The 16276-nt window shown below is 45.0% G+C and overlaps 1 protein-coding gene across 4 annotated transcripts in view; it reads right to left on the bottom strand.

Annotated features, from left to right (window-relative positions):
• Positions 1-514: 514 nt before the first annotated feature.
• arhgef7a (Rho guanine nucleotide exchange factor (GEF) 7a) overlaps positions 515-16276 on the bottom strand; it is a 30252-nt gene continuing 14490 nt past the window's right edge. Inside the window, exons 7-23 of one of the 4 annotated variants that reach the window (XM_076263254.1) lie at positions 14593-14687; positions 13716-13811; positions 12817-12939; positions 11867-12005; positions 11222-11281; positions 10755-10901; positions 10381-10467; positions 9426-9504; positions 9085-9224; positions 7638-7859; positions 6983-7076; positions 6009-6098; positions 5135-5305; positions 4135-4137; positions 2547-2640; positions 2213-2267; positions 515-1724 (exon numbers count right to left, since the gene is read on the bottom strand). In XM_076263254.1, the coding sequence (XP_076119369.1) occupies positions 1602-1724; positions 2213-2267; positions 2547-2640; positions 4135-4137; positions 5135-5305; positions 6009-6098; positions 6983-7076; positions 7638-7859; positions 9085-9224; positions 9426-9504; positions 10381-10467; positions 10755-10901; positions 11222-11281; positions 11867-12005; positions 12817-12939; positions 13716-13811; positions 14593-14687 (1818 nt within the window). In that variant the 3' untranslated portion in view covers positions 515-1601. The other 3 variants (XM_076263251.1, XM_076263252.1, XM_076263253.1) reach the window with 3 other exon arrangements.

Here is a 16276-nt window from a genome sequence, read left to right as displayed (position 1 = left end):
GTTCTAAATTGTTTCTGTGTGACTTAATTTATTATCTGACTGCCGTGTCATAGGATCAAGCGTTTCTAATCGACTTGACATGAAATGTTAATGTAACAACAATTGTAAATGCCTGCAAGTCATTTGCCTTTGGGGACAAAAGATCAGGTCATAATTACATAGATTTGTGCTTACAAGCAGCTCCTTTGGATTATCTGATGAAGCGGTGGTAATTAATGTTAATAAGGGGGCAACAGGAGCAGAGTCACAATCTGTCAGGGCGTATTGGTGCTCACTTGCTCACAGGTACCAGGGCATCCAAACGCAGTTGTCATGGAAATATCTGCAGTGCGTGTCTTATTGTCTCGTTCCAAATGTCACGGTGACCGAGAGTGTTCCACAGTGTGCAGGGGTATTGCCAGGTCCCCAGAGTCTGAGTAATAGTGACCGGTTTATTTGTTTGCGAGTCTTGAAGTAAAATGGGACTACAACAGAATGACTATAGAGGGAGGAAAAACATATGAGGAACAAAGTGTTCAGTTTGAAGTTTTAATAGAACCCATCTTGGAATGGTTTAAAAAAAAGAGTAGAGGTCTTTATTTACAGTTTTGTATGTACAGAGGTTGGTGTTTTCAGAAACATAGTGCGAGACTGAAAAATAAATAAGCTTTTTGACTGAATGTTCTAAGACTCAGGATCACACCTCTTGGCTTTGTCAGCTGCAAGTTTCACAAATAAAATGAAGAAAAAAAAACTACAATTAAAAAACATGTTGTGCATTCAAGGCATTGAGCTTTTCCTGCACATTGTACCTCAGGGGTCACATAAAACATAAGATTGTACCTTTTTGAGTACAAGGGGAGGGGAGTCACAGGGGAGAAGGCGAAACAAGTTTAAAGCCACTGAAAGTTTAATTTGAAAGAGTGGAAATGGAAGGAGAACATGCTGAGGACGGCATGTGTTTGCATTATATATATATTTACATTATTTTTTAAAAAGTCAGTTATATAAATTTAGTACCTCTTCTCCGCATCTCTCTCGACCACAAACACACACACACACACAAACACACACTTGTCTACGGTTCACGCCCTAGAGTGGTTAAGACCCATCCTGAAAGTTTTGCATAAAAATCCTGTTTGGAATCAAACTGAGGTCCATAACTTGGCATAATTACTTAAGTCAGGTAATCCAGCCTGATTGAATGATGTTTATTCCTGAAAACAGAATGCGGTTGCAAGTCCCCATAGTGATGCATGGTTGTGTCCTTTCCCCTGCATTGATTGGTCAGTGAGGCTGGAATGAGAGGCACAGGGGGTGGGGCAATAGACCGCTGGCATCACTGTGGACGGTACCCTTGGTCAGTACATCAGCAGGACGGCAAGTTTAGAATTCTCACTCGCCTTAACCACATAGCACACGCACACACAAACATACTTGAGTTTGCAGGCATGTACAGTTACACACACACACACACACACACACACACTTTACATGCTCACCTGTATGTTTGTGTTACCATATGCTTGCAGACACACATCCCTTCAACAGGGAAAGACACATACAAGCAGATCAAATGTACCAAAAATGTCACACACACACACACACACACACACGAAAACTCATAAGTTGGTCTCATCCCAGGATGGGTCATTCAGGTTCTTTAAGACTTTCCTTACAATCTTCTCTAGATCTTTTCGTGCTCTCTGCTCCTCCTCCAGAGATCGTTTCATCTTTTTATTGTCCTTCAGAGAGAAGACAACAGGCCATTAGAGGTCATCACAACAATAATGTGCAATAAAGCTAGACAGCAAACATGTAGAAAAAACTTTTGAACTACCAGGCTGCTCCTAGTACTGACTTAACCTCACCTATAGAATTGTGCTGATTTCTCCCCCTATAGATCTGAACAGTACTACCACGTGCTACCTTATTAGACTGCCAAGTAGTACACAGTCGCTGACTCTACTACTGGTTTAGTGAGACACTCTGGATGGTCTGAGAGAACATAGTTCTGGAACCTCTTGGACTTCCAGAGGAACCAGCTTGGAATTCTGGGTCTTCCAGAGGGAACATTGTTCTACTAGAACTTACTTAACTAATTAACCTGTTAAGTACGGTCACAAATATGTGACGTCTGACCAGACACTTTGTGCTCCCTTTCTAGCTATGAGAGCCTAGATAAGGAGAACATTTCTGCCAGCTCTCAACAGCACACTCCATCATCCATTACCTGTTTCAGCTCCCGCACCTCATCTCTTAAGGCGTACACTACGTCCACCAGGCTCCTTGAAGAAAATAAAAGAGCAAGTGAAGTTAAAACAAAAAAGATCACCCCCAAGCTTTCGTCCTCAACCTGGAAGAGCATGACTGAGTGAAATGAAATGAACATGTGCATGTGTACACCTGGGATGTGCATGTGTACACCTGGGATATGCTGTGTGCGTGCCTGAATAAAGGGATAATCAGCTAAAGTGTAATACAACCCAACTGCATAAGTGTCCCTTCAGGTGAGACTAAACAAACAGTGTCCTAACTACTCTGCAAAGTCTGATCAGAGTTCTTACTTCTCCTCGGAGACGGTCTGACCGTTGCTCTTGGTCTCCTCGATGATGATCCTCTCTGGAAACAGTGCGGACGGCCCCGTGTCACGCCTCGTGCCTGTTTCGAGAAAAAAAGAAGAAGAAAAAAAGCGCCCGCAGTTTGCAGTCAGACACCCAGCGAACACTGATCACAGATGCCTGACTGGCTGAAGAGACAGGTTGATTGATTGACAGATTGATAGGCTTTCATCATTCTGATCCAGTGAGGTGTCAGGAGGAGAAAAGACAAAACTCAAGTGGGGTTGTTGTGAGTGATGGGGACTGGGTTAGTCAGTCATGCAGAGTAGCACCATCCAAGAGAAGGAACAAAGGGAGAGGACAGACAATAGAGCTTTAACAAAAGCTGTTAAGGGAGTACAGGCTCAAGGTGATTGGCACTGGTGAATAAACTTCAATGTTTCTCCACCCAACAATAAGGAAAACACCGGTGTTGGCGAACCACCGAGAATGGCGTGACTGACCGGCGGAACAATGTATGAGGCTCACTCGCGCTCACAAACTCACAAAAATACTATAAGACAATCTAACAAATCAAGATTTATTCAAAACGTATAATACATTGTTTCTGTTCCTCAGTTAGGATTTTGATTTTTGACTTTTTTTTAACAACCATTTTAGTACTGTTTCATTTTATGTTTTCCGTAAAACATCACTTGCAAGGTTTTACTTCGTACACAGCATTGTAATAGATACGGTACAACATTGGAAAAGACCCAAAGTCCCAATTCTCTTTTTTTTTTCTTTTTCTTGACGACAGTATTGAGTCACAAAGAATAGAACACAACACGTATTGTAGACTTTATATTCTCTTATTCTTTGATCTAATACTTGCAGGATGTTTGGCAAGACAGTTATTTCTATGTTGTTGCCTTGAAGAAAGAAAAAAAACCAACACTTTTTACAATAATAAGGACAAAGAATAGGAGGGCTCACACGCTTCGTAAACATTGAATGTCTGGAGCTTGGAAACAGAGTGGGGGAAAGAGAGAGAGAGAGAGAGAGGAGAGAAAAACAGAGAGGGAGAGAGAAAGAGAAGAGGAGAGAAAATGGAGAGAGGAGAGAAATATAGAGAGGGGGTGAGAGAGAAGTGAGGACAGAAAGACAGAGAGAGAGAGATCGAGGGAGAAAGAGAAGAGGAGAAAAAACAGAAAAAGAAAGGAGAGAAAGATGGAAAGAGGGAGAGAGAAAAAGAAAAAGAAAGAGAGGAAGAAAAGAGGGAGAGATTTCACTCCAAAGGCTCAGACATCTGCCATCTCTTCATATTTATAGCTCTCATACTGTACCTGATTTACAACAGAATCACAACAACCCATCAAGAACAACACCACCAACATCAACACATTTGTTTTGTAAACTTTCATACCATTTCAGCGTAAACGTTTGACACAGTCATAAACTCTTAAAACACACGAGTAAAGGAAACTTACAAACAAGCATACCGTAAGTGTACAAAAATAATTTTTAAAATACAGTACACATATAAAATTAAGAATTCAGGGGGGGGGGGGGGGTCGTTAATACATGACAAGAGTTTGTGCAACTGTCCCAACACTACCTGCAGCATTGTATAATGACCTTGAACAAATGTCATTTCATTATTTCTACCTTGATTTGTGCTGAACTGGTACTGAACACCAAATTTCATTTTCTGTTAACACCATGTTTCCATAGTAGTCATTAGAAGAGGAAGTTTCTTAACAATACCACCTCTCTTGATTCTGATTTCCTCTGTCACTACCCGTTGGTACTAAATTGGTTCCTAGTTGTTGAAATTGTCCAGTAATCCTTGATCCTAAAATGATGTTAACCTGGTAACTTCAACCTCAAGACAGAACCAAAATTGTGATATACACAGATAACACACACACACACACACACACACGTCAAAAGAGAGGGTCTGTAGTTGGAGAAATAGGAAGTCCAAACCTCACTATGGAGAGAGCATCTCCTGCAAGACCTTCGCTTCAGTCAGGTTTACTTCAGTTAACAGGTAACAGTAGAGCAGCTCTGATGGTAGAAGCCCATGGGCTGGTTTTTTTTTTTTTTTATAAGGATGAATTATAAATGGTCAGGGGTGGGGGTGGGTGAGGGGCATTCCCGTGCAAAATAAAAGCGGCATGAATGAATGATAGGAGATCAAAGGGAGCGGTTGAGTGGTCAATCGACAGGGCATAACCGATAAGTGCATGCACATAATAAACAATAAATAAATAAACAAATAAATAAATATGTACACATACAGAGAGAGACAGGATCAAAAATCAACACAGAGACAAACATGTAGCCTGGTTAAATTGCATACAAAAATAAATAAATAAATAAATAAATAATAATACAATGATGAATAAATACACATGGATTAATAGAGCAAATAAATAAATGGCAAATAAAATGAAACAATATAAGAAGCCAACTCAAAGGACTGGTCTAAGAGACTGCACTATGGAGGGAGTGTGTGGGGGGCGAGGAGTGGCGAGGTCATCATTTGGTTGTTCGTTTGTTTGTTTGTTTGTTTTAGTTCTGGTGGGAGATGTAGGAGCTGCAGCTCTTACGAGTCATGGGCCCCATCCTGTAACTGTGGGCCGTCCATATACTGTCATAGTCCGAGTCCTCCGACAGGTCCGAGCTGCCCTCCGGCCGAGACACGCTGCTACGGTGGCCCAGAGGGTCCACACTGGACTGGTCCAGCACATGGTTGTGCATCAGGTCTGTCCCTTGCCATGCTACGTGGGTGGTGGTGGTGGTGGTGGTGGTGGAGGGAGGGGAGGGGTGGAGAGCGTTGATGTGGCGGGAGAAACCATATGATGTTGGGAGGAGGGGGTGTGAACATGGCGAGGGGTGCCGAACAGACCATGTGGAAAGGAAAAGGGGATGGGGTGATCAAATGACCAAATGGAAATTAAAAGGTTTGAAGAAATAAAATATTAAATAGACGGCGGATTTGGAAATGATGCATGGAGAAAGTGTAAATAATAAAACGAGGGATGAATTAAATAATAGATGAAGGCGTGATGATCAGAACAACCCCAAAAGAGAGTGACATTGATGAAAAAAATATCAATAAGATGTCAAAGTGAGTGAAAGAAGAATAAAGAGGAGAAGAGAAGAGGAAGAGAGGATACTGTTAAAAGAAGGTAAGGAAAAGCACTTTTAAACATCTATACAGAGCCAGCCTCAGAACAGGTGAGCAGTTTGAAACAGTGGGACAGGCATCTTTAGGGTGGCAAGTTTACTAACAAGACTGTGCAGTGTGTGTATTCACAACGAGTGTGTTGCTTATGGCACATTTGGGCACAGCTAAAGCAGAAACAAGAAACATGACCATAAGTGTGTGAGAGTGTGAGTGTGTTTGTGTGTGTGTTTGGTGTGTGTGTGTGTGTGTGTGTGTGTGTGTGTGTGTGTGTGTGTGTACAGATGTAAACATACTTGAGTTGAGAGTCTGTCTGGTCTTGGCACTCGTGCAGTAGGCCTCGATCACCTTCAGGATCTGAGCATCCTCCTCCAGAGCTGCCGTACCTGGACAGGTAAGAAGAGAGGAGGAGCAGGGAGGAAGAGAGAGAAGAGGAAAGAACAGAGACAGAGAAGTGATATAGGGAGAGGAAAGGAAAGGAAATGAGAGAAGAGAGGAAAGGAGAGAGAAGAGAGGAAAGGAGAGTAAGAAGAGAGGAAATGAGAGAGAAGAGAGGAAAGGAGAGAGAAGAGAGGAAATGAGAGAGAAGAGAGGAAAGGAGAGTAAGAAGAGAGGGAATGAGAGAGAGAAGAGAGGGAATGAGAGAGAGAAGAGAGGAAATGAGAGAGAGAAGAGAGGGAATGAGAGAGAAGAGAGGGAATGAGAGAGAGAAGAGAGGGAATGAGAGAGAAGAGGAGACGGAGAGAGGAGAGGGTTGGCAGATAAAGAGGAAGAGAAAGTGGAAGGCAACACACAGCTTTACACATGGGGGGGTCACACAGTATCAGTGTTAAAAGTCATGTATTCATGATGCCCTATCAAGTTCTAATATTATGTGCACTACTACAATATTGTGTCCTGTACTGCTGTGTTCTACTATTGATGTGCACTACTACAATATTGTGTCCTGTACTGCTGTGTTCTACTATTGATGCGCACTACTACAATATTGTGTCCTGTACTGCTGTGTTCTACTATTGATGTGCACTACTACACTATTGTGTCCTGTACTGCTGTGTTCTACTATTGACGTGCACTACACTATTGTGTCCTGTACTGCTGTGTTCTACTATTGATGTGCACTACACTATTGTGTCCTGTACTGCTGTGTTCTACTATTGATGTGCACTACACTATTGTGTCCTGTACTGCTGTGTTCTACTCTGCGAAATGAGCAGTGCTGTGCTGAGCAGTGCATTGTGGGGAGGGTGCTGCGGAGATGGTAACGTACTCTTGCGCAGGGCAAACTCCTCATCAGACGGTTTCCTCTCAGGCTTACGCTTGGGCAGCAGCTTCTTCATGCTCTTGGGGCTTTTGCTGAGGTCCTGCTGCACACACACATACATACCGTGAGGAAAGTCTGGCATATTTTATTCATCACGCATATCATCCTAACATTGACTATTGTTGACTGGTATCGGCCTATCTGCAAATAACATGACATTTATCGATGGTGGCTGATGTTTATCTGTTACATCACATAAACTCTGGACTAGCTAATTGGCTGTTATGCATGGACTGGTACGTTCAGAGGCAGTGCTAAGACGTTTCGGATATCTTTTTATAATTCATATTTCTGTATCCCTGTCACATTTAGCTAAATAGATAATAAAACAGCACAACAGAGGGGCAGACCGGCACACAAGCAAACCGATAGATGGGGGCATCTCTCCCACCCAGAAATGCTCCCCGCCACACACACACACACACACACACACACCCCCCACACACACACACACTCACTCACACACACACACACACCCCCATACACCCCCCCCCCCCCACACACACACCCCCACCCCCCCACCCCCACTCACTCACACTCACTCACACACACACCCACACCCCCACACACCCCCCCCCCCACACACACACACACACACTACCTCCTTGTAGCAGAGTGCGGCGGAGGGCCTGAGGGGGGGCGCGGGGCGGAGGCAGCTGAGGCTCCAGGGCTTCTGGGTCTTGGGCGGCTCCAGAGGGCCCCACATCATGGTGCTGTGTGGAGCCCCGTGGGAGGAGGGGTGCGGCAGCGTGTGGTAGGCAGGGCCCACGGTCAGCCCCCGGCTCTCCGACTGTCGGGACGGAGTCAGGGGGTGGGATGGGAGCTGGGGAGGGGAGGAGACCGCCATTATGGCACTCATCATCAAAGCCAAACAAACGGCCTTTAGTCAAACACATTATGATTTAGAACACTTAAGGGTACTACATACTCGCCACTCCCGACCGGTAGCGCGACAATGTGACGTCAAAATTGCGTCATTTCCTCTGTCGCACGAGAAATTTCAGCCTCGCGCAGGCAGGTCGTGCACAGGAGGTTTTTTTTTTTTTCAGATGCGCGCGACAAGCAGGATGAGCTTGAAGCCAAGATCAGGGAGCATGCGTGCCTCTATACAGACATCAACCACGTTCAGGCATTTCATATAGCCTAGCCCACATCTTAAATAAACATGATGTTTGAATAATCAGTTTGAGAAGAGAGAGAAATTAACCTGGCTACGTTACCAGCGAGAGTTAGTGATTTTTAAATAGTTTGCTGGATAAGTTAATGAACCTACCAGAGAGAGATGTAACACAGGGAATTAAGATGAAAGAACTAGGACCCAGGGACATGGCAATAATCCAGCAAAAGGTAACAAAGATATTTATTTTCAACCAAAGGATATCTGCCTGAAAAAAAATCTCTTTCCACCTTAGGAAATTACACAAACTCATCTCTCAGCACCAGCCAGCTAGCTGAAATTTCCCTCGGGATGAATAAAGTATCTATCTAGCTGCACACACCTTGGAAACTAGATGATAACGATGGTAGTTGTGAATAGCAGCAACCGAAGTCTGAAGTATTATCACAGCCAATGCCAATTCAGGAGAATATTGCAACTAGTGTCGCGACCACCACGCGCGAGTATAAATGGTTACGGCGCACCTGTGACGTCACACTGTTGCGCTACCGGTCAGGAGTGGCGAGTATGTTGGACGCTTTAGAGGGCTCAAAAGGTTGATATAAGGACGTAATCATTTTCATGTACAGTAAAATGGAAATTATGCATCATATGCATTATTATTAGAACTATCGTCAGGCTCTTCGGGATAGCAACTGAGAGACCAGGTAAAGCAAGGGTCTACTAGTACCAACGGAATGGTTCCCTTTGCATAAATCACCAGTACGTAAATGGAGTTTCCCATTCAGAGATTTAGTAGTGGACTTGTGGATAAAGAAAGATGCAGGTAGCATCACTGTCTAGAGACCCTGTCTGAGTAGTGCTAGATTGCCATCCTTCCCGACACAGATGGATGAATGTGGTTGCAGTGCCAGGGAGGTGGGGCACTGACCGTGTGGCAGGGCACGGTGAGGGGCTTGAGGCTGGGCGCTGTCATGGAGGTGTGTTTGGTCTGGCGCGTCAGGTGATCCAGCCAGTCCTGCTGGTCCTGCTGTGTGAAGCACATCACCCTGATCCGCTCAAACATGCTCCCTGCAGCGCGCACACACACACACACACCCACACACACACACACACACAAGGGATCAGAAACACATCATATGAAATCTTTTTTCTCAAAATAATAAAAAATTTTAAGATAAAAAAACTTCAACAAGACATTCTAGCAGTAGCAAAACCTTCTACTAAACAGCAACAGTAGTGTTGGGTGGGTGTATATATTCAGACTCTTACCAGACAGCTCAAAGGCATTTTTGTGGCTTTCAGACTCGTCTAGTTTGGTCACCATCATGCCTGTCAATGGCAGCTTCCCCTGAGAGAGACGCATTGAAACTCAGAAATCAAAACATCCATTTCTTCACACCATGTACAATGCGTGCCAGACGGGGTTTTTTTTTTTTTTAAGTCCAACTGAAGACGCTGTTCTCAGAAAACACCTAGCACTGCCATTGATTGAAGTTGAACTTCATCTTTTTTCCTTTTCACCAGTCTCTGTTCTTTTCTATTCACTCTCTTCCTCATCTCATCCTCTTTTTCTTCCTTCCTCCAAATCATCTCTTCATATTCTCTCAGTCTTTGTGTCCACTAGAGTAGACTCTCCAGCTCACACATACTCTGGTTCTCTCTCTCTCTCTCTCTCTCTCTCTCTCTCTCTCTCTCTCTCTCTCTCTCTCTCTCTCTCTCTCTCTCTCTCTCTCTCTCTCTCTCTCTCTCTCTCTCTCTCTCTCTCTCTCTCTCTCTCTCTCTCTCTCTCTCTCTCTCTCTCTCTCTCTCTCTCTCTCCTCTCTCTCTCTCTCTCTCTCTCTCTCTCTCTCTCCTCTCTCTCTCTCTCTCTCTCTCTCTCTCTCTCTCTCTTCTCTCTCTCTCTCTCTCTCTCCTCCTCCCCCCACCTCATTGCGCTCATCTGTGCTGTGTTTTGATTGGTCTCCCCCACATCCTGTTTAAGTCGATGGCTTTTACAGTCTGTAGGCCCATCATTCTCTCTATTGTTCTCTCTCTTTCTCTCCCTATGCTCTCATTCATTTTCTCTCTCTCACTTATTCTCATTCTCTTATTCTTGTAGCTTCTCATATTCACCACATTCTCTTACACACACACACACACACCCTCCCTCTCGCTCTCTCTCTCATTCCACATTCTCTCACACACACACACACACTCTCCCTCTCTCCCTCTCTCCCTCTCTTACCTGAAAGATGAATCCACTCATCCTGGGGCTGGCAGAGAGGATGAGCAGCACGTGAGGGAAGAGCAGGAGGTAGCGCTCATGTCTCTCCTACAAACACAAAACAATTACCAGTACATTCATGCTAGTCTAGAACTACTGAAAATACTGATAATAATAATAATAATAATAATAATAATAATAATAATAATAATACCTATTTTTCTATTTCAAATTGATTTATTGATTGATTGTTCAAACGACTACACAACATTCTGATTTATTGTTTTTCCCATTTTTGATGCATTGAGTTATTGATCTTCTAAATCAGCCTGCATATGTGTGTGTATTTCACCGCAGTAGTGGGTCGTGGCCCTGAGCTCCTCTGAGCTGCTCACCTCGGAGCTGTGGCTCTGCACCATGGCCTGGCTGATGTAGAGCACGGAGCCCAGCGTGTGGATGTCCTCGCCCTCCCACAGCCGGATGCTCTCCGTCAGGATCTGCAGCTCCAGCTCCTTGCGCTTGCGCACCTCCTGACACTGCGCCTGTTGCCGTGGAAACGCACACACGCAGACACACAGACGTGCATGTGTGTATGCGCATCGTTAAGTTGCAGTCTCCATGGAAACTAAAGTCACACCCATTATGACACAGCAGAATGATGAGTGATGTTCAAAACTGACAAGTAGATAATACAGAAGCAGAATAGGATAACAACATTGAATAGCAACACTTTTCACTTTTTTCACAGTTTAAGGCTATACTGTCAAGACACTTGTGTAGTATGTGTACAGTCTGCTGTTTAACAGGGCTGCTCTTACCAACACACATATTTCTCATTTAGAGACAGTGACTAGCGACTCACCGAGAGGCTTTTGAATGTAGTCATGCACTTCTGAATGTCCGGCCTATCAGGATGACCCTCCTGAGAGAGAGAGAAAAAAAAAAGAGAGAGAGAGGGAGAGAACGAGAGAGACAGAAGCAGTACAGGCAGGTTAAATCTCAGCACATCACTTGATGAGCCAATTATGTGGAGAGGAGCTCTAGGCTTTCAAGAGCACTCTAGAACTCTCAGTGAAGCACACACACATACACCGTCCTACACACACTCTAGTCTCCTGGGGGCATACCCACACTCCTGGGGACAGACAGACTAGAAGGAAAAGGAAAAACAAAAAAGGAAAACACACACTCTACTCACACACACACACACAACATGCTCAGACACCTTTACCACTCTCTCTCTTGCGAACATACAGACTTTCCTTTCCACCACTCTCAGCCAATTATAGCACATCGCACATCGCACATCACACACACACACACACACACACACACACACACACACACACACACACACACACACACACACACACACACACACACACACACACACACACACACACACACACACACACACACACACACACACACACACACACACACACACACACACACACACACACACACACACACACACACACACACACACACACACACACACACACACCTCCATGTGCCTCTCAAGCTCCTTGAGCAGGGTGGGGTACTTGTCGAGCCTCATGAAGGGCTTACTCAGGCCTGTGGTCAGGGTGAGGATGCCGGGACTGCTGGCCCCTTTACTCTCCATGAACTCCCCCAGCTCCTCACTGGACACATAGAGAGGAGGGGGGGAGAAACAGAGAGAGAGAGAGAGAGAGAGAGAGAGAGAGACAGGAGAGAGAGAGAGAGAAAGAAAGAAAGAGAGAGATAGAGAGAGAGAAGAGAGAGAGACGGGAGAGGGAGGGGGAGATGGGGGGAGGAGGGACAGAGTGAGAGTTTAACATATCTCTAATAGATCATTGTCTACCGTACTAACGTCAATTACACCACTAAGACATACACCACATTGACATCATCAAACCCTTCCCATGTCTCCAAATCACACTGAAAGAGATTGCCCATCCTCTGCAATATCATCACACCACCCCCAGGCACTTGAAAATGTCATAATAAAGTTATGAAAAGCATATTTAATTTAGGGAGGGAGTGGGAGGGAGGGAGGGGAGGAAAAGAAGAGAGAGGGAAGGGGATGGTGAACGATGGAGAGAGAGACAGAGGAAAAAACAGGGAGAGCAATAGAGAGAGGGGGAACTGCCAGGCAAAGACATAGACAGATGGAGAGATCACGAGAGGCTGAAATGGAGGAGAGAGACAAAGAAAGAGGGGATGAGGAAGAAAAGGCAAGAAAAAAAAGAAAACAAAAGAGAAGACAGACTAAGAAGAAAGATAAGAAGGGAAGTATGAACTACTAGACAGAAAGGACACAGCGACAACCGGGGGCAACCAAACATAACAACGCACACAGTAAACCCTGCCAACAACAACAACAACAACAACAACCCTCATTTCCATACACCCGTCTCCACATCCCTCAGTCTCGCTGCACAGCCCCTGGGGTGGAACGGGAGCGCAACGCACCTGTGCTCCATCAGAACGTTGACGGTGGAGGGGTGGTTGGAGCAGTAGCACACGTACAGAGACTTCATCTGGGGGATGAGCTTGAGGAAGAAGCCTCCCACCCTCTGCTGCGTCTCTGGGTGTCTGATGACGGGAGAGGAAGACAGCCAACCAATCAATCAATCAATCAATCAATCAATCAATCAATCAATCAATCAATCGATGAGGCAGTCAGACAGGCAGTCACACTACAGAATCTGTCATGGAAATTATGTAAATGCATAGATGATGTGGCTTTCCATTTTCCTATAGCTTAATTTGTGAAGTGTTGAACTAGATAAAGTGGGATTGACACCTGTTCATTAAAAACGTTCTCCACTAGATGTCAGTAGTGAGCTGTAATACCCTCAGGGAACTGTGGATAAAAGTGTGGGGAATCTCTGCAGTGCAAAACAGCCACTCCCTGTTCAGCCAGATGATAGCAAAACAAGTTGGGAATGGATTTGCACACTAAAGACCCCTAGTCTACCTTTTGTCATAATGTATGGAAATTTGTCTGGAATGCTTAGAGTTGTTCTTTAGCCGAACTGACAAAGACAGGCAGTCCTGCAATTCCCAGAATGCATAAGTGCTGATAAACAAATCACTGTAAGTTATTTCAGGTAAAAGCACTGCTAAATGAATGGGGGGTAAAGCTTCAAGCATCTTTAGCTATGGGTTCTGGGATGGGCCTCTGGGCTAGGGGGTGTGTCTGTGTGGGCTAGGGGGTGTGTCTGTGTGTGTGTGTGTGTGTGTGTGTGTGTGTGTGTGTGTGTGCGGCTGTGTGTGTGTGTGTGTGTGTGTGTGTGTGTGTGTGTGTGTGTGTGTGTGTGCGGCTGTGTGCGCGCACGTGTGTCCGTGTTTGGGGGGGCAGGGGCTACCTGGTGATGTCCTCCAGGGACTGGACAAGAGTCTGCTGGAACGTGCTGATCTCCTCCAGATTCCCCAGGATGACGCTGATGTCTGAGCTACTGAGCCTGACCAGGAAGGGATGGAGAGATGGAGAGAGGGAGAGGGAGAGAGAGAGAGAGAGAGAGAGAGAGAGAGCACACAAGTGAGCGAGAATGAAGAGAGGAGAGAGAAGAGAGAAGCGGACAAGTAAACAAAAGGATGAAAGTAAAATCGAGAATGTGGGGGAAACGGAAGAAAAATAAAAATGTGTGGGAGATGGAAAAAGGTCAGACCGACACACCATCAGATATTGACTCATATGTCTGGTTTATGAGCAGAGTGAGAGGATGCAGATCTGAACAAAGACAAAGGTCTAATCAACCCCCCCACCACACACACACACAGTTTGAACCGTGTGGCTGCTAAACCCCCAGCGTGGCTGCTAAACAGGGCACGATGTGAGGACAGTCAATGTTCTCAATTAGACAAACAGAGCAGAAGAAATAAAAAAGAACACTCTACTCTTCCCTGAACAAAAACATGTCAACACTAGAGAGAGCAATAAGCAAGAAAACAAACAAAAACACCCCCTGCAAAGTTGTTTGTTGGCAAAGATAATCATCCCTGTTGACCTGGTAACTGGGTAAACGTTACGGTTACACATTGAAACGTATACTGATGCATACTGCATCCTCAATACTGATAAAGCATACTGAGATCATGTGATGATGTCCCCAATCATGTGGAATGATGCATAAAACAGGGGGCCATGTGTCGAATCTGTTGGTCTCGATTTTTTTGTATTTTTTTTTTTTACATAACACAGGTGGAATGTCAAACTGCTGTTTCCATGACAACGAAACTCACTTGTCTGTGTTTTGGAGCGAGCGCAGGTAATTGGACAGAAGGTTCTGCAGGTCTTTGGAATATTCCGTCTCGGTCTCTAGAATGTTCTGAAGCACCTGGCAAGGCAGAGAGAAATTCTTGGTTTTATTCAATGAGCTTCCTCAAAGCAAATAAGACCCATTATATTATATTATATTATATTATACAGCATCCCAGCACAGGCCGTCTGTCTGGTCACAATATTTCATTGCACCAGACTAGGGGTGTAAAGGTGTTTATACCCAACCGTTTAGGCACAGGATGTTAGGTTCAATACAGATGTGTACCGAATGTACCAAATGCAGTCTTCCCACAAGTTCCCACACAAACATAGTGGTGGACCATATGTGAGTTTAGATAAGTATTGCGAAAAAACATTTGACACCTTTTCAAATGTTATTCCTGCTTATATGTGAAGAGCAATCAGTAATATTGTCAATGTTAGACTAGCAGTACTGTATCAAATTGTCATTTTTGTGTACCATCACACCCTTAATCCAGTTCAGATTAACCAGGACATGGATGACATAGTGCACCATTGAGGATGAATACTTTTCCCAAAAACTACACACCCAGGCCACTCCTAACTCTGGCTTATGACCTCATGTCTCAGCAAGCTGCATTTTACTCACACTTACACACACCACATCTGGCCTTACTTTTCCTCAACTTCTCACAGTGTCACCTCTTACTCATAAACACACACATACACACACACAAACAAACTAATTCATGCAAACACACACAAACACACGCGCACACATACACTTCTCACGAGTCTCTGACCTCATCTCACCGTACCACCTTTTACTTACACAACATACACACGCACGCACGAGCACACACGCACGCACACACACAAACATGCAAACATTACACACAAATATGCACGCGCGTACGCACACACACAAACATGCACACACTTGTCACCCCAGCCTGTGACCCCACCTCTCCCCTAGCCTATAATTACTCTTCTCTTCCCCTCCCCTTTCATCCATCCATCAGGCTGGCAACACTAGCCGAGCGCCTACAGGAGCATGATTCCCCTCAACACACACACACGTCTCGCCTGCTCACGCAGACAGCTGAGGTGAGGGAACACACACACAAATGCAGAACCAAGAGACACGCTTATAGAATCAAAACAAAAGGCAAGTCAGGTAAAGAAGTTAAGCACAGAAACCTGCTTGTTCCATTTTTGTTGTCTGTGACGTGACCAGTTCAGTCAGTCAGTTAGTCAGAGAGTGTGTGTGTGTGAGAGAGAGAGAGAGAGAGAGAGAGAGAGAGAGAGAGAGTGTGTGTGTGAGAGAGAGAGAGAGAGTGAGTGAGTGAGTGAGTGAGTGAGTGAGTGAGTGAGTGAGTGAGTGAGTGAGTGAGTGAGTGAGTGAGTGAGTGAGTGAGTGAGTGAGTGAGTGAGTGAGTGAGTGAGTGAGTGTATTACAGGGACAAAGACAGCCTGTCAAACCAGGGAGGAGATCCTCTCATTCCCTACATGGTGAGCTCTGGTCTGTGGAAGGTACACTGCTACAACCCAGCTCCCTCAACTACACCACAGTACCCTCAGCTACAACCCAGCTCCCTCAACTACACCACAGTACCCTCAACTACACCACAGTACCCTCAGCTACAACCCAGCTCCCTCAGCTACAACCCAGCTCCCTCAGCT

Source organism: Alosa pseudoharengus, unplaced genomic scaffold (genome assembly GCF_046254945.1).
Source record: "Alosa pseudoharengus isolate Yale_2024_CS ecotype anadromous, Long Island Sound unplaced genomic scaffold, YU_APseudo_1.1 YU_APseudo_1.1_scf_3, whole genome shotgun sequence".
Taxonomy (NCBI): domain Eukaryota; kingdom Metazoa; phylum Chordata; class Actinopteri; order Clupeiformes; family Clupeidae; genus Alosa; species Alosa pseudoharengus.
Note: the sequence above shows the minus strand (reverse complement) of the source record. Positions and strands in the feature narration are given on the sequence as shown.